Below are 21,892 nucleotides of genomic sequence, written 5' to 3' on the forward strand. Positions count from 1 at the left end.
GGATCAGGCTACCCAGGCTTTTCTTTTGGTGTTCTCTGCTGAGGCTCATCCTCCACTAGCTCCATTATTCTTATTATTCTTATTCTTATTAAGTTGTGGGCGAACATATCAGACGACACAGCGATTCTCCAAACAGCTCTTGTTTATTCACAGGCCAGAACAGAACTGAACTGAAGGGTTGAGCCAGCCTGCTTATATAGAGCTCCATTACAACGCAACAGTAACAACTTTCTGTAACTATCCAATCACTGAACGTCACTTTCAATTCCTTATTTGCATATGTGGACCTGAGTGAAAACTATCTACAGTATCCCCCCGCTGGCCCAGGGTGAGAAATTCAGTACATAACAATTATTATTATTATTATTATTATTATTATTATTATTATTATTATTGTTGTTGTTTCAATTTATACACAGCCCTATACCCGGAGGTCTCAGGGCAGTTGACAAACAAGACCACAACATATAAAATCAAACCAAAAACAATACCCCCCCAAAAAAAGAACCAGGTTCTAAAAGGGTGTTGGATGTCAATAAGATCAACCAAAGGCCTGGCTAAAAAGGAACATTTTTGCCTGGCACCTAAAGATATACAATGAAGGCACCAGGCGAACTTTCCTTTGGAGAGCATTTCACAGACGGGGAGCCACTGCAGAGAAGGCCCCGTTCTCGTGTTGCCACCCTCAAGACCTCTTGAGGAGGAGGCACACCAAAGATGATCTCAGGGTCCGGGTAGGTTCATACGGGAAGAGGCGGTCCTTAACGTATGGTTGGTCCTGAACCGTTTAAAACTTTATAGGTCAAAACCGGCTCCATACCTTCCTCCTGTTGCTATTACCACAAAAGCCCCCACTTCCCCCCCATTTTCTTGGAGCCAATTAAAAAAAAATTTTTTTTTGAGACAATTGGGTGCACAGATCAATCATTCCGGAGGTACGTTTGCAGAATTCTGCCTGACAGAGAGCAAAAGAGTTCCACCCTCTTTTTCCTGTCTTTTTTTTTTTTTTAAGTCAAATCCATACCAAGTAACATTTAAAAACGAAATTTCCCTTTTGCTAAGGGCACCCCAAAATCTTTCTTTTGTGGATTTTTTTTTTTAAAATAAAGTTGTAGTTGCATCGTTGTAGATCCTGCAGATGGGTTGGATTAAATCATCTCAGAGGGATCGTCCTACTTTCAGTTGCACAGTTTCTGCCTTCTTGTCATGAGAAACTTTCCACTCTCATTGGCAAAAGATAATAATAATGATAACAACTTATTAATTATTATTATTATTATTATTATTTATACCCCGTCCATCTGGCTGAGTTTCTCCAGCCACTCTGGGTGGCTCCCAATCGAGTGTTAAAAACAATACAGCACTAAATATTAAAAACTTCCCTAAACAGATTCCTGCATTGAAGGAGGTTGGACCCTCGTGATCCTTTCCAGCTCTAAAATTCTATGATATGGGATGAAGACAGAGAAACGGGCTTCTGTGGGCTCCATACTGATGCCAGCACTCCTGTTCAAGATGGTTTTTATGCCAGCCCTTATTTACAAGGGTTTACATACAGTTCCCTCACAGGGTTCCTAGCATAAGCCTGCACAGGATTTCTCCTAGCTGATAAAGGGAGAAAGAGATGGGAGTCTGGAGACCAGATTGCACCTAAGGAACTGTGCACAGATTAGGTCCAGTTGTGACCGACTCTGGGGTTGTGGCTCTCATCTCGATTTATTGGCCGAGGGAGCCAGTGTACAGCTTCCAGGTCATGGCCAGCATGACTAAGCTGCTTCTGGCGAACCAGAGCAGCGCACGGAAACGCCGTTTACCATCCCGCCGGAGCGGTACCTATTTATCTACTTGCACTTTGACGTGCTTTTGAACTGCTAGGTTGGCAGGAGCAGGGACCGAGCAACGGGAGCTCACCCCGTCACGGGGATTTGAACCGCAGACCTTCTGATCAGCAAGTCCTAGGCTCTGTGGTTTAACCCACAGCGCCAACTGCGCCCCTTTTGGCATAGAGTAGGACCCACTATACCAGCAAGGTGCCTACATTAGGAACCTGAAATCCTGACTTCCTCCTCACTTTTTGCCTCTCCACACATTAGTTTATCCCATTGTCCTTTGTACAGCAGAACTTCTATCTTTGAGGAAATGCAACAATCCATCATCTGCCTGGGGTCATTGGACAGGCACACAGAGGTGTCACCTTCCTGGATGATGGCAGGAAATTGTGCCAGAAGGAATCCATATTGCTCGCCACAGTAGAAAGCAGATAATAATAATAATATAATAAAAATAATTTATTATTTATATTCCACCCATCTGGCTGGGTTCCCCAGCCACCCTGGGCAGCTCCCAATAGAATCTTAAAAACACGATAAAACATCAAACGTTAAAAACTTCCCTAAACAGGTTTGCCTTCAGTTGTTTTCTAAAAGTCACATAGTTGTTTATTTCCTTGACATCTGATGGGAGGGTTTTCCACAGGGCAGGTGCCACTACCGAGAAGGCCATCTGCCTGGTTCCCTGTAACCTCGCTTCTTGCAGGGAGGGAACTGCCAGAAGGCCCTCGGATCTGGTCCTCAGTGTCCAGGCAGAACGATGGGGGTGGAGACCCATCTGCTTCATCCAGCCAACATGCCAGGTGAAGAACACACAGGGATGTCGGGAGAAGCAACCTTTAAATGTGACTTTAGTATAATCAGATGACTTGGGGTCACAAGGCAAAAGAAGTAGGTCCAGCCGCTTGGCTGGCAAATAAATGCATAAATAAAATAGTTGCTTACTGTCTTTCCTGTAGTAGAGGATCTCCAGCTTACACTCATCGGTTCCCAGCAATGCCTGCCCCAGCTGCGCAATGGAGTTGTGCGTTGTGTCCGGCCCGGTGAGGAAGTCGCAGGTGCAGGGGCGCTGCATCACCTCCACCCGGGAGTAGCCAAACATCTCGCAGAAACCATCATTGCAGTAAATGATGGCACAGTTCTCCATCTGAGCGTTGGCAATAAGGAACTTGCGGTCTTGGGGTGGAAATAAGAAAGACATGCCAAGGGTTACTGTTTATGTACTAAGCTTGGGTCCTAGAACAATAGGCAAGTAGGATCCTAGAATGCAACAATTGATTGGCTTGCAGGAAAAGACCAATCAGGCTCCAGGAGGAAGTTAATCGGCCTATTAGGCTGGTAGGATCATAGAATGCAACAACTGATTGGCCTGCAGGAAAAAACCAATCAGGCTCCAGGAGGGAAGCAGAATCAGCCAATCAGACGGGACTCATTGTGTAAATAATGTATATTTACATTATTATATTACATTATGAGGTTTTTTGGGGGGCAATTCAATCACTGTTTTACAAGCTGCAATAAAGAGCATGAAATCACTGCAGGACTCTGAGTATATTTCAGTTACCATGAAGCCATCGACTGGGCAATGCAAAAGATGGATCTAGAGGCTGCTGGTGCCAATTCAGAGCATGGAAATTTCTCTTTTATTTTCTTATGTATTTATTACATTTATCGGTCACTTTCTCTTGACCAGGACAACACAAAGCGACACATGCAAACAAACAAAAACCCAAAACCCCACATGTATAAAATAAAATGAAGGGGGAAAGAAATACATTAAAAACATCGCATCAAAAAGGCCAGAGTTAATTAAGTGTCCAAGGCCTAGTTATACAGGACAGCTTTTTGTCTGGTGCCTAAAGATATATATTGGTGGTTCAGGTGAGTCTCCCTCTGGAGAGCAGTCCACAAATGGGAAGCCACCTCAGAAAAGGCCTGTTCTCATGTTGTCACCCTCTGGACCTCTCATGGAGGAGACACACCAAGAGGCACGCAAAGAAGGGCCTCAGGTGGTGATTCCCTTCCAACTCTATGACTCTGCGGTCCCTTCCAACTCTATGATTCTATGGTCCCTTCCAACTCTATGATTCTATGACAGACAACAGAGAGGCAAGTTGCATACTGGAAGCATATTATGTAGAGCTTGACCCATGTTGTTAGACAGACAGGTTTCCTCATGATTTTCTGAACTTAAAGGCAAGAGTGGTAGCAATAAGCACCTGCCATCTCTTTCCTGTGCCTATCTTCTCATTGTATTACTCAGAATTACCTGCTCTGGTGGTAGATGCATGTGATTTGGGGAAAAAGTGTTCCTCACATGTTAAATGTTTTTATGTGTTTGTTTAGTGTTGTTTTCGTTGCAATGGTAGGGAGAACTCCAAAAAAATAAATTCAAAATGGCATGTGGTATATGGCTTTCTTTCTAAATAAGATGTATTTCTAAAGAAGATGTCAATCCTTTTAGTGAGGCAATGGCATAAGGTAAAGGGACCCCTGACCATTAGGTCCAGTTGCAGACGACTCTGGGTTTGCAGCCCTCATTTCGCTTTACTGGCCGAGGGAGCCGGTGTACAGCTTCCAGGTCATGTGGCCAGCATGACTAAGCCACTTCTGGCGAACCACAGCAGCGCATGGAAACGCCGTTTACCTTCCCGTCAGAGCGGTACCTATTGATCTACTTGCACTGTTGACATGCTTTTGAACTGCTAGGTTGGCAGGAGCAGGAGACCGAACAACGGGAGCTCACCCCATCGCGGGGATTTGAACTGCTGACCTTCTGATCTGCAAGCCCTAGGCTCTGTGATTTAGATCACAGCGCCACCCGTGTCCCGTAAAAGAAGATGTCAATCCTTTTAGTGAGGCAATGGCATGCCATGTAACAAATCAGCTCAGCATCAAATCAGCGCCTGCATCTAGCTTTTAACTCACGGTGACTCTCATTTTTATGAGGCTGCTCTACCAATTGAGCTATCCCAGCTGAGAAGAAGCTTGCAGATGACCAACGCCGTGCGGAGAGAAGCCAGGGAACAGGGGTACATAGACACCCACACACCCTGGTACAGGTAACTTAGGTATAGCATAACATAATGTAAACTCCACAGATTTACCGTGGGTGATAATTGCCTAATAAGCAATTTAATACTGGGGACATGGGCATATTTATTTACGTTACAAATTTATACCCCACTTGACAGGCACACCCAGATCAAAGCGTTTTATGAAAATATAAAACAAGAAAGCCAAGCACAATTTACAGCAGTAGAATAAATCATACAAAAAGTTAAAATGCTAAAGCAGATTAAAACTAACACAACTCTCCAAGCATCTGTCAAAACAAGAATGTTTTTAGCGCCCCTGAGCAAACACTCTGAAGGTGATCTTGAGATGTAGAAAGAAACCAGGGATGATGACAAAGCTGAGGCACATCTGCCAGCTCAAAGGATCATGGAAACTGTAGTTCACCCCATCAGAGCTACAGTTCCCAGGATTCTAGGAGTGCCTGTTTGATTTAAATGCCTGGTGTGTGTTCAGCCCAAGTGTTGTAGCAATGGGCTCTGTTATCCTCATGGACAATTATTCATAAGGATCAGCTAAGGAGATGTCAGGGACGCGGGTGGCACTGTGGGTTAAACCACAGAGCTTAGGACTTGCCGATCAGAAGGTCGGTGGTTCGAATCCCCACGACGGGGTGAGCTCCCGTTGCTCCGTCCCAGCTCCTGCCAACCTAGCAGTTCGAAAGCACGTCAAAGTACAAGTAGATAAATAGGTACTGCTCCAGCAGGAAGGTAAACGGCGTTTCCGTGCGCTGCTCTAGTTCGCCAGAAGCAGCTTAGTCATGCTGGCCACATGACCCGGAAGCTGTACGCCGGCTCCCTCGGCCAATAAAGCGAGATGAGCACCGCAACTCCAGAGTCGGCCACGACTGGACCTACTGGTCAGGGGTCCCTTTACCTTTACCTAAGGAGATGTCAAGTGAAGTAAACATGTGACTATCTGGTACCACCAATCTGCAGTGGGCCAAGGTATGTATGTATGTATGTATGTGTGTATGTATGTATGTATGTATGTATGTATGTATTTCGCGCCCATCTGGCTGGGTTTCCCCAGCAACTCTGGGCAGCTCCCAACAGAATATTAAGGAGGAGGAAGCAGTTTGCATTTGATGGAAACTTCTTCTTGCTCCCAGTCCTGCTGCTTGAAGCCACCTCCTGCAGATCCTTTCAAGCTCTGATTTGGGGGCCCCTGGAGCTTGAACTGTTTTGGAGGCCCCTTCACAGCCAGCAATGAGGTCTGGATACCAGTGGCGTAGCGTGGGGGGTGCAGGGGGGGCCGGCCGCACCGGGCGCAACATCTGGGGTTAGGGCAAATCCACGGGTTAGGGGGCGCAAATCCACGGGTTAGGGGGCACAAATTACTTGCCTTGCCCCAGGTGCTGACAACCCACGCTACGCCACTGCTGGATACCCACTGTTATCAATGGGGTTGTTTCATAACAGATCACTACAAATTTTACGCTAGTTTGAGTTTTTGGTGAAAACAGTGAACTCACTGTTATTCCTCTAGGGTCCTGACCTCTGATAAAAGGGGGGGGGTGACATTAGCCACAGCAGAGCAGCCAACATACCGCAACACACTGGCGGATGAAGGTGGGGACGGGAAGAGCGGTCCGCCCTGGGTGCCATCCAGAGGGGTTACATTGCGGCCGCCCCCTTGGGACACGAGCTGCCCGCCGCACCCCCTGCGACATGCGCCACGCCCCCTGTGGGCGGCATGCCTCTAGGACATGCACCAGCCACACCCCCGCATGTTCGCCGCTCTGGGTGCTGGAGCATGTAGCTCTGCCACTGCCGCAACACTCAGCCTTTACAGCATGAGAGCCAGTGTGGTGTAGTGGTTAAGAGCCGTAGACTCGTAATCTGGGGAACCGGGTTCGCGTCTCCGCTCCTCCACATGCAGCTGCTGGGTGACCTTGGGCTAGTCACACTTCTCTGAAGTCTCTCAGCCCCACTCACCTCACAGAGTGTTTGTTGTGGGGGAGGAAGGGAAAGGAGAATGTTAGCCACTTTGAGATTCCTTCGGGTAGTGATAAAGCGGGATATCAAATCCAAACTCTTCTTCTTCTTCTTCATCTGCGCTGCTGACTCTCAAACTTTGGGCTTGTTGAAATATATCCAACAAAAAATTAATAAATTTTGCCTCATGTGACTCAAATTGGGTCTCCTAGACCCAAATATTTTAAGCAATGTGGAATGAAGTCACTTCTAGGCCCCCTCTGGGATTAGGGGCTTTATTCATTTCATAGCAGATCTGCCCCTGGGTGGATCTTGCAAGTCTTCCCTTGCTTCCTGTTTCAGCCTCTGAATTTTCTCCCTTCTTGCAGCAGCAGCAGTGGTTAAAAGCAGGGCTTCCCAAACTTTTCATGCTGGTGACACACTTTTTACACCTGCATCATTTCGTGACACAGTAATTCAGTTTTACTAGCAAACCGGAGGTTAAACTAACCTCCTTTAAGAGTGTAGGGAGCATTTGTGCAACACACTGACACACGGCAACCGACACACTAACGTGTTGTGACACACCGTTTGGAAAGCTCCGGATTAAAGTGAAGTTGAAAGGGAGATACCCTTAAAACGGGCAGGAAGGACAAGAAGAAGTTTGCAAAACATATATGAGGTGATGAGGCAAGTGGAAAGAAGCCTGTTTCTCATATATTGAAATAATTGTTGGCCTTTAGCAATATGTTCTTTGATTGGTAAAAAATTAAGATGAAGAATAAGTAGCTATTTCAATACATAAGAAGCCAGAGAATGTGTCAGAGCACCAGACAAAGAAAGGAGGATACAGCGATTGCAGAGACGTTCCCATCCATCTTTACTGTGAAAAATATTGGACAGATTCCCATTTCTAAATCACTTTTTCCAGAAGGGTGTTCAGAGAACTGAACCAAAAAGAGGCGATGGGAGATAAAGTTCTAGGGCTAACTGCCAAATTAAAAACAACAAATCACTAGCTCCCGATGGCATATACACGCAGCAATTCTCAGAGAACTAAAATGTGAAATTGCTCCTCTCCTAACAAAAATATGAAGCATGTCACTAAGATTGTCCTTCCTTTCTAGAGCGTTGGAAGAAAGCCAACACAATGCCAGTCTTTAAAAAAAAAGCAGTCAGCTAGCTCAATGTCTGTTTGGGGGTAAAGAGGTGGAAAATATTGTTTAGCATTTTAGAAGAACAGCTTTGCCCAAGGAGGAATCAATGAGTTTGCCAGAGGGGAGCTTCACCAATCTTGTGTCGTTCCTTGAGAATGTCAACAAGCGTGTGGGTAAGGGTGATGCATTAAACAACAGTAAACCCGAACTTCCAAAAATCGTTTGGCAAAGTCCTCCTGATTAACAGCCATGGAATAAGAAGACAGGTCCACTTATGGATCAGGAACTGGTTAAAGAACAGGAAATAGGATAAATGTAAGAATGCCATGGAGGCAAATAAGCAGTGGGGTCCCCAAGGATCTGTACTGAAACTAGTGCTATTTCAATCAGTGTTGCCGTAAATCATCTGCCAAGAACAAGCAAGGAAGCCAATTGAAATATACTCGGAGTCGAGAGTGGATTTCATGCTCTTTATTCAGCTCATAGTGGTGAGGAGGAATGAAAGTTTCCCCAAAGTATCTGCTTTATATACATTATTTACACAATGGGCTGCATGTGATTGGCTAATTCCAGAATTCTCCTGTAGGCCAATCAGGTTGTGGATTCACTTCCATCTGGAGCTGGATTGGGTGGTTCCTGCAGACCAATCATACTGCTGCATTGTTCTAGGACCAATCAGACTGCTGCATTTTGGATACTATTCAACTCAGTACATAACACCAATATTGTGGATGGTACCATTCGCCCAGCCACCAAGATGGAGAATATCAACACAGATTGTGTTCAGTTTTGCTCTCCCTGTCTCAATCATGAGAAAGCTGGGAAAGGCACAGATAAGAGCAACTAGTGGTGCAGCAGGAGCATCTTCCCTGTGAAGAAAACTGTAAGCATTTGGGTTTTTAAAAAATAAAAATAAGATAACTATTTGTGGGTAGAGGGGGTGGGGACTTGGAGAACCTTATACCAGTGGTTCTCAACCAGTGTGCCATGGCACACTGGGGTGCCTTGAATGATGGTCAGGGGTGCCGTGGGTAACACTGGCCTCTGTCCCTCTTGCCTTTGCTCCCTCCTCTGATGGCCTCTAGCATCTCTGCCTCCCAAAGGCTTGCACAGTTGTTTGTTGCAGCAGAGGCTGCCAGGAGGACTCCCAAGGAGAGGGGAGAGGAGAGGAGGCTGAGGGAACACTCCACAAGGAAGGGTGTTCAAAAAAGGGTGAGAGGCTGCCAGCTCTGCAGGCAAGGGGTGACATAACTGGACTCCTGAGCCTCACAGGGGTGCCACAGAAAGAATGTTGTTGGTCCAGGGAGCCGTGGACTCAAAAAGGTTACAAACCTCTGACTTATAAAGTTATGTATTGCGTGAGGGGAGTGGAAAGTGAGAACTTTCCCTTCTTCTCCGATAGTCCTGGAATTTGGGCTCTCTCTGTGAACCTCAAGGGAGCAGGACGACAAACAGGGCAAACAGGCAAAAGTACTTGTGCATACAAAGCATATTGTTATAGATGGGGGGGGCGGGCTCCCCTAACCACTATAAATGAATAAATAGTAGGATTTGGGGATGTGATGGGAGAAATACAAGCTGAAGAGGAATTCCTGAGCTAGCCTATGCAAAAGGACCTGGCCAATCTAGGGCCATTAAGAAACAATACATCGAGAGCCACTGACAATGCAAAATAACTGTTCTCTCCCCCCCCCCACCCACTGCCCTGAGGTGTGAACCGAGGATGGGGTTCGGAAGGTTGCCAGGGTAGCTGGGTGTGAGGTGACAGGAAAAGAGAGTTTTTAAGCAGAATGTTCTGGGAAGAAGAAGGAAGAAGAAAGACTGGCATCCATCTTGGGCAGGCTGGCTGAAGGCTGACTACACTGCTGTGGGGTACAAGCCCCTCTTGATGTAAGATCCGGACTCCCTCAAAGCAGACTGGAAGTGTAAACAGGTGACTAGACTATATTTCTTAACACTACAACAGTCTGGCACAGGGATTCCTTGTCTGGCACAGTTCTGCCGCTTGTAGTTTCATCCATTTCCCAATTAATCAAAATCCTTCCCCTCCCCATCCAGAACAATATTAAGACTCCAGACAGCATGTGGCCACATCATTTCACTTTCCCCCAGCTTATAAAACTATAGCACACAACTGAGAACTTGAGTGATGGGAATGGTGGTGAAAGGGTACTTTGTACAAAGAGAGGACCCTGCTGAAGCAGCAAACAGCTAGCTAAAGACTTCCCTAACTAAAAAAAACACACACACAGAAGAGACCTATGGAAAGGGATGCTAAAGAGACTCACTAATGCACAAATGTGGGTGTCCTGGCATTCTGAAGTCTACAGTGGAATGACCCCCACCCCTTCTATTTCATAGGTTCCACCAGTTTTTGCAGCAAATTAATGAGTGGTTTTTGGCTCCACGCAAGAGGGATTTTCAAATCATTACACCACATAACAATGTTGTGTATGTTATGCTGGCAGCACTGCTTCCAAACAACATTTCTGGCCATTAGCTGCTATGGCAACAAATCACCTATACCAGGCCAACACCATAGGTATTCAAAGGCCTATTCTCTACTTAAAAGAAGCTGGATGTTTCTGAACATGATTTTTGATGTAATAAAAGTGTAATGGAAATGTCTAAATGTACCACCTTGGACTCCTTGGAGTATAGGTGGGATATGGTTGCAATAATAAATGAACAACATAAAATCAAGATGGGGGTAGGGATGTGGGGAAACCCTGTACAGGCACGGGGGGGGGGGGCTACGACTCGAATTCTCAGCCTGGGATACTCATCTGGACCAAAGCAAAAAAAATTTTGGCCTCCCTACTGATTTTGACCCCTTCGTGGATCACTGCCTTGCCGTGGCGAAGGGGCTTGAATAACTCAGAGAAGCTATGAACTATGCCGTGCAGGGCCACCCAAGACGGACAGGTCATAGTGGAGAGTTTTGACCAAACGTGATCCACCTGGAGGAGGAACCGGCAAGCCACTCCAGTATCCCTGCCAAGAAAACTCCATGGACAAAGACAACAGGCATATAATTTGACCAAACTGTGGGAGGCAGTGGAAGACAGAGGTGCCTGGCGTGCTCTGGTCCATGGGGTCACGAAGAGTCGGACACGACTAAACAACTAAACAACAACAACTGATTTTGTCAGCCATAAAATCAAAATGAATGTTGTGTGCCCAGCAGCATGGTGTAGTTCAACAGTGTATTGGACCAGGAGATGTATTGGCTGCAGTGTATTGGACCATTAAGTGTATTGGGCCAGTTACACTAGCTCTCAGCCTTAACCCACCTCAAGGGTTGTTGAAAGCTTAAAATCGGAAGAGGGGGAAGAACCATGAGCCATGCCCAGAGCTCCTTGGAGGAAGGGTGTGACACCATAAATGTAACAAATAGGAAGCTAATGGCTTACCATTAACAACAGCCATCTTCCCTCTCCAAGCCTGAGTGCCTCTTATATGTTAGCATCTGCTTTGGCTGGAGCCGTAGAAAATTATTCAGTACCGAGAGGCCATTTGGAGGATGGCTCTTAGCACAATCCTTAATTAATTTCTGATTACACGTACTGAATTTATCCGTCCGCAGTGCAATTCTTTCCAGCTTCTATGCACTCTGCTTCTGCGTAGCATTAGGAGCCGAGTTATTTGTCTTTCTCAAAACTCCGATACAGACACTGCTAATGGGACAACTCAGGATGGAGTGGCTGCGTGTCCTACTTTACAAAGGGCATGCCTTTGTTTGAAGGGGCTGTCCTGCCCAGCCCAAGTCAGGTTTAAAAGATAAAGAACCAAGAAATGTAGAGTTGGAAGGGGCCACGAGGGTCATCTAGTCCAACCCCCTGCAATGCAGGAATCTTTTGCCCAACGTGGGGCTTGAACCCACAACCTTGAACTTAAGAGTCTCATACTCTGCTGTCTGAGCTGTCCAGTGAGTCTTGTTGCAGCCTTCCACAACCTGGTGCCCCTCCAGAGGTTTCCAGCTTACAACCCCTATCAGCCCCAGCCGGTAAGGCCATTAGTTAGGGATGATGGGAGTTGTAGTCCAAAAAAAATTTGTGAAGGTTTCCAGGTTGTGGAAAGCTGTTATAACACGTATTTCTAAATTTGCATATGCAGACATGTGTCTTCTCCTATGTTGGGTTTTGACCCTGTATTTCTCTTTTGCATTAAATGGTCACCTTAACTCAAAAGTAAGTAAGCATTTCTGGCTTGCAACCCAGAGAGTCATGTAAAACTACCAGCATTTAAGGGGTGCTGTGTTCATGCTTCTTGGAGGTCAAAGCCTTTCCACCCAGATGTGTTGAAGGTTGACCCTGACTTGCCGGAAAGGCGGTCTTGCCACTGCTGAGAGGCACTCTCCTCTTTCTGAACATTTCACACATTCAAGAGTTGAGTGCTGGCACTGCAGAGAGTTTCTGGGAGTGAGCCCTGGTGATTGTGAACTCAAATTCAGAGCAGATGTTCCCAGATCCCAGATTGTGCACAACCTACAAGCTGATGCCTGTGACTCCAGAGCCATTGCCAAAGACAAAGACCTTTCTAAGTGCATGCATGCAAGGCAGATGGTGGCTTGAGGTGAACTCATGGTTTCCCACCAATAGCATTTCAAACTTAGACTGGGCATACTCTTATTATTAGCACGATTTTGGTGGTCATAACCCAGTCCCAACCCCCAACAAGGTTGACTCAGAGAAGCAAGTTTTCAGAGTTCCAAAGGATTTAATGGTTGTTATGTATGATTCGGTCCGTATAGTTAAAGCTATGGTTTTCCCAGTAGTGATGTATGGAAGTGAGAGCTGGACCATAAAGAAGGCTGATCGCTGAAGAATTGATGCTTTTGAATTATGGTGCTGGAGGGAGACTCTTGAGAGTCCCACGGACTGCAAGAAGATCAAACCTCTCCATTCTGAAGGAAATCAGCCCTGAGTGCTCACTGGAAGGACAGATCCTGAAGCTGAGACTCCAGTACTTTGGCCACCTCATGAGAAGAGAAGACTCCCTGGAAAAGACCCTGATATTGGGAAAGATGGAGGGCACAAGGAGAAGGGGACGACAGAGGACGAGATGGTTGGACAGTTTTCTCGAAGCTACCAGCATGAGTTTGACCAAACTGCGGGAGGCAGTGGAAGACAGAAGTGCCTGGCGTGCTCTGGTCCATGGGGTCACAAAGAGTCGGACACGACTAAACGACTAAACAACAACAAAATGTATGCTTAGGGTTGCAGCATTTAGAGGAGGGAGTAGGGAGCTGTAGCTCTCCAGCATGGGCAATGGTCAGCTGTCATGGGCTGGATGGACAGAGGAGTGGTGGGGAGGATCCAACTGGGGAACCCCCAAGGGAAGAAGGCTCAGAGCCTGGGGATTTGTGGTAGGACAAGGATGAGTGGTCAGTGGAAGAAGAGGGAGCAGACTGAGAAGAGGAGGTGTCAGAGGCTGAAGGGGTAACAGGGCTTAGTGAGCTGGGAGAGTCTGGGGCAGAGAGAAGTCAAGAATCAGAGGCAGAAGTTGAAGCAGGTGAGCAGGCAGAGAGAGGACAAGAGGCAGAGATGAGTCAGGCTGGTGAATAGTCATGGGGGTCTCCCCCTCCTGCTGCAACAAGATCCCCTGCTCTCCCAGAACCAGAAGAGAGCTGAAGCAGGTGGAGCAGTGGCAGGCTTCACGCAGGCGCAGTCTCTGATTGCTTGCAAGAAACCCTGGAGAGGAGAATACATAGTCGGCTGTGGGGAGGCAGGGACTTTTGTTCTCGGCAACTGATTTCATGGAGCAAGACCTACAGGGCAGGTGAAACTTAGCCAAGATTGTGTTTTGCTAATGAAGAGTTAGCTCCAGCTTGGAACTGTGTTATTTACTGACCGGCTTGCTTTGTGACATCAGTGATGATGGAATCCAGAAAAATCTGGAGGACCAAATGTCCCCCTCCACTGTTTTAGAGGTTATCACTTACTGGAGGGAATCATTACTGTAAAGGTAATTGGGGTTGCTCGTGCGTAAGGGGGCTGCTGCTCTAGGCAACGTTGTTTGGCTAAACCTTTCCCTGGCTGGACAGCCCTTTCTCCGTGGCTGTGTCAGTCACTGGCAGAATCCGTCAGTGGGCGTTTCCTGAACTTCTTCCAACATAAAAGCTCCTTGACGCCAAGTCTACGCCTAGCTTCCCTGCGCGGAAGTCTTCTGCGCAGAGTGGGCGTGGCCAGTGGAGGTCCTGGGCTCTCCCTGCTGGTCTCTGTGGAAGAGTCTTGGAGCCATTTCTCCGAAGTCCTTCCCTGCTCCCCTTTCTTCCTGGTGTCACGCCAATTTCCTTCCCCAAAGGAAGTGTTCTCTCTCTCCCTGCTGGTCCCTTCTCCTGCATCGTTGGGGAGCCTTACCTCCACTCTTGGCTCCGATGGCAGTTCCCTGACAATTACTCAGTGAATATACATTTATACATCTATTTACAAGATTATATATAGGGACATAGTTTTGCAACATAATATAATTTCTCTATATCCCCCTTCGGTTACCATGTCCTCTAGAGTATGGAGAACAGCACCCAGAGCATAAGATGGTGATCTACAGGACCTTAAAGGCTGTCTTTTCCCATACTTTCTTCCCCCTCATGCTGAGGAGGATGTTCTCCAGATTTTGCTTCATGGTGGTCAACTACTAGGCGCAGAGTCTTTTCATTAGTGGCCCCCAAGCTTTACTGTTTTAGATATAGTTGTTCCTTGCTGTTTTAGGGCTTATCTACACCTTTTTGCCCCACCACTTCCCCCTGTGGAAATCCAATATTTAGCAATTAATCAGAACAAATGGCACTCGGGTTATCTGCAGATTGCTGTTTGTTCCGATTTAGTAACAAAGAGCAGGTTTTCCAGGGGAAGGCGTTGGGGCAAAGGCAAAGCCACTTGGACTCATGCCTATAATGCATGAGACAAAGTGAAAACTGCTTGGACCCATGCTTTCTAGACATGGAAGAAGTGTGGACTAGCCCTTAGTGATGTTCACCTCAGTAACTGATGGTTGAATTTGATGCTCTTAGGTAAGCCACCTTGAACTTTGTGGAAAAGGCAAGGTATAAGCATGTCAAATTAAATGAAAAATGAAATAAAGTATGGGGATTCCTTTGGGATTATGTGTGCAACTTGCACATTGCTGGATGGGTTCTGCCCCCCGTGCCAGAGAAGGTTTTTACACTGCTTGTACAACCTGTGGAAACCTGTTTCCACATGCAGTTGGTTCAATAAGCAACTTTTACAGATAAACTGGACCTTAGAGAGAGTCCAGGTGAAAGCTCTGTGCTGAAGCAGAGCACGGACAAATGTTATGGCCCACGTTTGCTTAGCACAGCATCCAGAAGTGCAACCTGCCAGAGGCTGAGAGGAGGGTATTCCTGCCCCTCTTCCCTTTGGGGCATGGCCACAGCTGTGCTTGCTTGAGCACACTCATTTTGCAGCCAGTCCCCTTTCTCAAAGGGCAATTGCAGAATGTTATCCCTCTGCCCATCCCAATGCATTGCTGCTAAGAAGCCAGCTGGGCTCTGCTCCACATATCTTGGCAAAGGCACCAGGAGCGGATTAGGTTGCCTACCAATATTTCAGTGAATTAGAGCTTAAAGCAGGGTGGGTAAGAGAGTGGCCAGCTGTGTGTGTGTGTGTGTGTGGAGGGGTGGGTGGGTGGGGCAAAGGGATGTTGATTTTGAGGTTGGCAGCACAATTCTGTTTACAGAGAAATTGAATTAAAAGTCCTGGACTGGAAACCACAGGCAATGCAAAGCGTCTGCAATGCATGCTCCTAAATGCTTCTTTATTTATTGGGGCGGGGCGCATTATATCATGTCCTGCCTTCGTATTCACAGCACCTCACAAAACATTTATAACAATAAAATGAAACAAAAATTAACAGCACAATTAGGAACGGAAACAGAGAGAGACAGGCATTACCGGTAAAAACAGCCATTAAAAACCACGTATCAACCTGGCAGGTCAACTGCATGCTAGACTTTTTTGGGGTAGATCAGAGAAAGTAAGGAAAAAATGGAGCCAAAATGGCCAGGAGTTTCATAATATTGGCACAGCCACAAACATGCAACCAGTCCCAAAGGGTGCAATATGATCTGACAGGCAAGAACTCATCAAGACCCTCACTGCGCCAACTGAGATTTCTAGAGGCTATTCAATGCATTATATTGCAGGAATCTGATCTGGATGGTCAGGTCAGACATCAGGAATTTATGTAGTTAGTGAATTATGGTGCTGGAGGTGCTGAATAATGTCACTAGAGCTATACCTTCCTTGGTGGCCAAATTTCTTTTTTTAGCTTTTAAGCGTCGCAAGACTAAAATTGACTGTATTGATATGGGGCTATCTGTTTAGCCCATTTTAGTGTTGGCTAAGTTCTAAAATCTTCCTGCATGTTTTAACTGTGTATTGACAAATGTACTTTTTCTGACTGACGGTCGAATAAAAGGTTGATGATGATGATGGTGCTGGAGGAGATTCTTGAGAGACCCATGGACTGCAAGAATCCATTCTGAAGGAAATCAGCCCTGAGTGCTCACTGGAAGGACAGATCCTGAAGCTGAGGCTCCAATACTTTGGCCACCTCATAAGAAGAGAAGACTCCCTGGAAAAGACCCTGATGTTGGGAAAGATGGAGGGCACAAGGAGAAGGGGACGGCAGAGGATGAGATGGTTGGACAGTGTTCTTGAAGCTACCAACATGAGTTTGACCAAACTGTGGGAGGCAGTGGAAGACAGGAGTGCCTGGCGTGCTCTGGTCCAGAGGGTCACGAAGAGCCAGACATGACTAAACGACTAAACAACAACAGTGTGCCTAGCTGGGCACACTAGCTAGGCAAAAGCATCGAATATTCAGGAGCAAACCTAGGCCCAGGAGTGCTCTTCCTAGATTACAAATATGATTCCCCCCCCCCCCCCGGAGGTTCTGCTCTACACAAAGCAGACTGCAACACCTGTCCTTTGAATTGGCCCCTTTCCCGTCCAGGAGCAACTCTGTGGTGTCTGGAGCAAGCTTTAATTTCTTGGCTTTCGTCTATTCCATTACCACCTCCAGGCACGGATTCAAAACATCAACAGCACACATTCAAAGCATTTGCAACCATGCTCGTGTGCATTAGCCACGAACCCGGAAGTGGCAGGGAAAGGGGGGGGTGTAACAGGGCTTAATGGGGCAGAGTTGCCTCTGCTGTGTGCAAATTGGGGGTTGCCTGTACAAATTAAATCTTAAATGGAGCAACAGTTATCTTAAGGCTGAATAGATGCACTCTCTTCTCTGTGGTGGGAACTTTAGTACAACAACCTCTGGAAGGCACATCTTTCACTAATCCTGATCTAGCATCTACACTCTTGTAGACATATCAACTGCTGGTATTTGGCCCTTGTGAATGTGGCCCTTGAGTCATGAATGGAAGACTAGAGAAGCCAAAACAGACTTTGCAGGATTCGTGCCTTTTCCTCCTTGAAGCCCATCCTCCACATCCAGGGAACTACTTTGTTCTGCCTTAAAAGATCTCCAAGACAGCTTCACACATAGACACCAGGTTGTAAAGCCCTGAAGATATGAGTGGCGGTTCCTGGGGTACTAATGAGAGATTAATCAATATATTTTGGTTCCATGGATATTATGAGATTCTGCTTCATGGCAAATGGCTTGACTGGAGATTCTTTAAGGTAAGCCTACCATTTGCTCTGAGCCCTCAAGAGAAACATTGAACAGATGATTCTCAGGGGGCAGCCTAGATGGATTTCTGAGCTACAGGGCAATATCAAAAGACCAAAATAAATCATGAGGTCTTTTTCTCTGAATTAGATTTCAGAGCCTGCCTGACCTTTGTCTTATCCAGAAAGTTATTCCATCTACACTACCTTGGCATTACATCCCCTGCAACAAAAACATATTGTTCCACCTTTAATGGTCATAAATTGGTGACCGGCACATAAAATAAAAGCCCACTCATAAAGACTAGTGCCAATAAAACAAATAAAGGTGTATAAACTTCCAAAATGAGATACATTCTCTTTGTTTACAGTTTATTTAATGGCTCTAAACTCAGTATGAAGACCAGATGGGTGCAGCTTCACATGCACCATTGTTAGACACACAAACAAGCTCTTTATCATATTATTCAACAACTTCCAGTCACTTGAACCCAAAGCGTCTTCTTCAGTGGCTCAGAGTTATAAGCAATACATAAAGAGAACATTCAGATTCTTTCACATGCTTACAAGGGCAGCTACTTTTTCTTAAGCCATCAGGATTCATCTAGGCAAAGCAGCTAAGGGAAACTGATGTGTATTGATCAACTTAAAAACTTATATAAAAATGAATGTAGAGTAAGGCTGTGAGTCACCTCAATTGACAAATGAAAACTCCCATTGACTTGAAATGTGTCTGACACACACACAGAGCACAGGTGTGCCTGGGGCTGTGCACACACAAGACATTTAAACCACATCTAAGCCCTCCCAAAGAATCATAGGAACTGTAATTCTGTGAGGAGTAATCAACAGCTCCGGGGAATCTTTTCTCTTTAGGGCTTGGGGTGTGGAGCAATACACTTTAAATGTTCTTTATACATCTGGTGTGTAAGCAGCCTGTAAATCACAAGTTGGGCAGGATGATATGTACCCTTAGTTATTGGCAATAAGTGCCTGAAAATTACACTTCTGGGTATCATAAAACAAATTCAGCTTCCATTGCTGATCTAATTCATTTTCGTTTCCTTTTCCCCTGGCATTTCATGGCTTCCAGTAGCCATGTGTTCCACATGCTTAACTGTGTTCAGGTTGAAAAAGAGAGAGCTCCCTTTCGCTAGCTGGCAACTTCACTATTTATTTCATTTGAGGATGTGTACAAATATTTTGGGCTGTATCCAATGTTAGTCCTGCTCAGAGCAAGCCCATTGAAATTAATGGATGTGACTCACTTAAGTACATTAATTTCAATAGGTCTACTGAACTTAGCTGGATGCTAGGCTTTATTCTGATGCCAGCAGACACCCCTGTGGTTCAGATAAATAATAGGACTACATTTAACATTTATACAGTATTGGTAGCTTGCATCTTTATTAGCCTCACAATATCCCTGTGAATTAGGTTATTACAAATCTGATTTTTTTGAGATGGGAACCTGAGACTTTTGGCAACCATGCTGGGATTTGAACTCTTGGACCACATTGTGACATCAGCATAGGCTCTTTAGGAGATTTGGGTTTTACGTGGTAGCCAAATACAGCAAATGAAATTAACATAGAAGACACAGATTTCCTCAGGCCAGTCTCCACAGAAACATGCTGCCACATCCTACAGTCCACTAACGTATGTAGGAAAACCCAAGGCTTAGTCTGTACGCCCATGCACTGCAGATCTGGCAACTTATAGGCACCCTTCTGCTGCACCTATCTAGCCAGAATACAGGAAATTCAGATATTGTGCACAACACCCAAAAAAAGTAAGGAAAAAAAGTAAAAAAAAGTTTGGAGTTGTGTATGTGCAAAAATGTGCAAAAAAATATGCCATAAGCAGGCATGCACGCAAGTGGCAGGCTGATTGCCTGTGGCTTTATAGTGGTGGTGTTCAGTGAAATTAGACAGTTCTAATGTTTGGGCTAAGGGGCAGGGCTTTCTGCTGTAGTGTAAAGCTGCAAAACTTTAGCGGTGCCGTTGTTTTAATGGAAAGTTCTGATTTATGGGATTATTTCTAGCAAGTAGCAACATTATCAAAGGAAAATACTGAAAATGCTGATAACATGAGTTACATGGTCAACCTTTCCCACCCCCCACAAAACTAAGATCCAGTAAATTTATTGAATAGCATTCCACTACCACCCAAAAGGCCAGGAGGGAAGCCTCATTGCCCAGAGATAGATTTTTAACGAAACAGCCATTTTTGTTATTTTTGTTTAATCGGATACATTGCCCAAAGTCTGTGCTTTTAAAACCAGTGGGATTGATTCCAGGTTTACAATAAAAAACCCGAGACAGTCCCTTTGCAACAATCTGTCACAACACAGGTGCGAGTTGGGCAATGCCCAGGGAAGCAGGCTATCTTAATATCCTGGAAGTTTTAAGCAGCAGTACCCAAACTAGAATGAGGAATGCTCTGAAATATACCCAGGCATCAAGCCCCCCCCCCTGTTACTGCCTGCCCCACATTCCACATCAATATCGGCAGTCAAAAGATGGAGCTTCCCCGCACTTGCTAGTTCTGACCTTCAAGCAAAGCAAACACAGAGAAGGAAATGGAAACAGAGACGCGCTACTCACTTTGTCCTTCAAATTTCCTGATGATTGTATCCAAGTAGGTGTTCTGGGGGGCAACGTGCCCCCTCCTGACAGGCATTTTCGAATTGTCGTTCACATCCAATGGCTAAAAAGAAAGTTCCGCTCTGCACAAGAAGATGAGCTGGCTCGGTATGTCCACGCAATTTCTCTCTCTCTCTCTCTCCTGGGTGGAAGAAGAAGACGCGGATCTGTCCTGGTGAAGCCTTGGAAAAAGGGGAAGCCCTCCCGCCCCCTCCTCTAGGTTCCCTTAGTTTGTGGCCAATGCAATTCCATCAAAGGCGGGGGTGGGTCGTTGTGAACCAAGGGGGAGAGATGAGCGCCAAAGGGAAAGAGATGGGGTGGGAGGCACCACGTTTGATTGGGTCCCCCCCCCTCCCTTAAAAAAGAAAACGATGATGATGCTTAGTCATCAGTGTCCCATTCCATATATGTCTCCCGAAGAGAGTTGTCAGCAGCAACAGCTGTTTAATCTGACAATAGCCAGCAGCCACCTCCCATCCCTCTTCTTTGGGATGCTAAATAGGCAAGGACCATAAAGAACTCGCTGCCTCTCTGCTCTAACAGCTCAGCACCGTGGGTGCTGGAGGGGAGGCTTCGGGCTGCCTGGGAGGAGGGTGCGGGCGCGTGGGAGGGGTCTCCTCCTCTCCTCTCCTCTCCTCTCCCCCCCCCCACCCCACCCGTTTCGCCTCCTTCACAGAGCCAAAGGCAAAGCAACGCTTTCCGACCCAGATGAGAGCGGGAGCTGTCCGCAAGCTGTGGTGCTGAAGCGCCCGTCCAAGGGAGGGTGCCGCCCGGGTTGCCGGCTGGTAATCCGGGGGCGGAAGGAAGAGCCGGTGGGGTGGGGCGGGGGCAGCGGGGGAAAAGCGGCAGGGACTGACTCCCAGCAGAAGAAACTTGGGAGATGACATTTTGCTTAGACCGCTTTGTTCAGCATGCTTTTTTGGCACTGCGCTCTCAAGTCTTTTGCTTTGGGGGGGGGGTCAGGGAAGGAGACGTGGAGGAAACAAAGGATTCTTGCCCCCATCACTCAAGAAGAGATGGAGATCTCACCCCCGCTCCTCAGCAGACACCTCGCCGTCTAGCACTTGGCATCCATCGTAGATAGCTATAGTAATAAAGCTGTAACAAGATTCAGGGTTTGTTCTAAAACATGCTGCTAAAAGCTTTTTGTGCAGTGCGGGGAAACTGCAATGAGAACTAAGTTTTTGTGCAGTAGAGCTTATGGGATTTGAAAAGGAGCTGTATTTGTTTAAAAAGATGATAAAACATGTTTGCTCTCAACCTTCATAACCTTATATTAATAGAAGGACATCATATTCTTCCACCCATCCAAACCTCAGCTTTGGTGGTCCTATGACTATCACTTCCACAGTGAAACAGAAACGTCCAAAAACCACAGAATTGTCTAGTTGGAAGGGACCCCGAGGGTCATCTAGTCCAATCCCCTGCAACACAGGAAACTTTCACCCAATATTCATCCTGAGATGAAGGGTCTCGTGCTCTGCCATTGGTCTGGGTGCATTGGTTTGGGTCCTACCCTCTGGACCAGGAGAAAGCAAGCCTGTTCCGTCTTCTATGTGACAGCCTTTTAGATATTTGAAGGTGGCTATCATATCTCCCTCAACCGTTCCTCATATG

At 46.3% G+C, this 21,892-nt stretch overlaps 1 protein-coding gene across 3 annotated transcripts in view; it reads right to left on the reverse strand.

The window, feature by feature from the left end:
* KCNH6 (potassium voltage-gated channel subfamily H member 6) overlaps window positions 1–20,862 on the reverse strand; it is a 124,056-nt gene extending 103,194 nt beyond the window's left edge. Inside the window, exons 1-2 of one of the 3 annotated variants that reach the window (XM_083582455.1) lie at window positions 20,237–20,862; window positions 2,775–3,005 (exon numbers count right to left, since the gene is read on the reverse strand). In XM_083582455.1, coding sequence (XP_083438581.1) covers window positions 2,775–3,005; window positions 20,237–20,312 — 307 coding nt within the window. In that variant the 5' untranslated portion in view covers window positions 20,313–20,862. Of the gene's footprint in view, window positions 1–2,774; window positions 3,006–3,752; window positions 3,817–20,236 lie in introns of those variants that run through there. The other 2 variants (XM_083582458.1, XM_083582456.1) reach the window with 2 other exon arrangements.
* Window positions 20,863–21,892: the final 1,030 nt, after the last annotated feature.

The sequence above is a fragment of the Podarcis filfolensis genome, assembly GCF_964270895.1.
Source record: "Podarcis filfolensis genome assembly, chromosome: 13".
NCBI classification, from domain to species: domain Eukaryota; kingdom Metazoa; phylum Chordata; class Lepidosauria; order Squamata; family Lacertidae; genus Podarcis; species Podarcis filfolensis.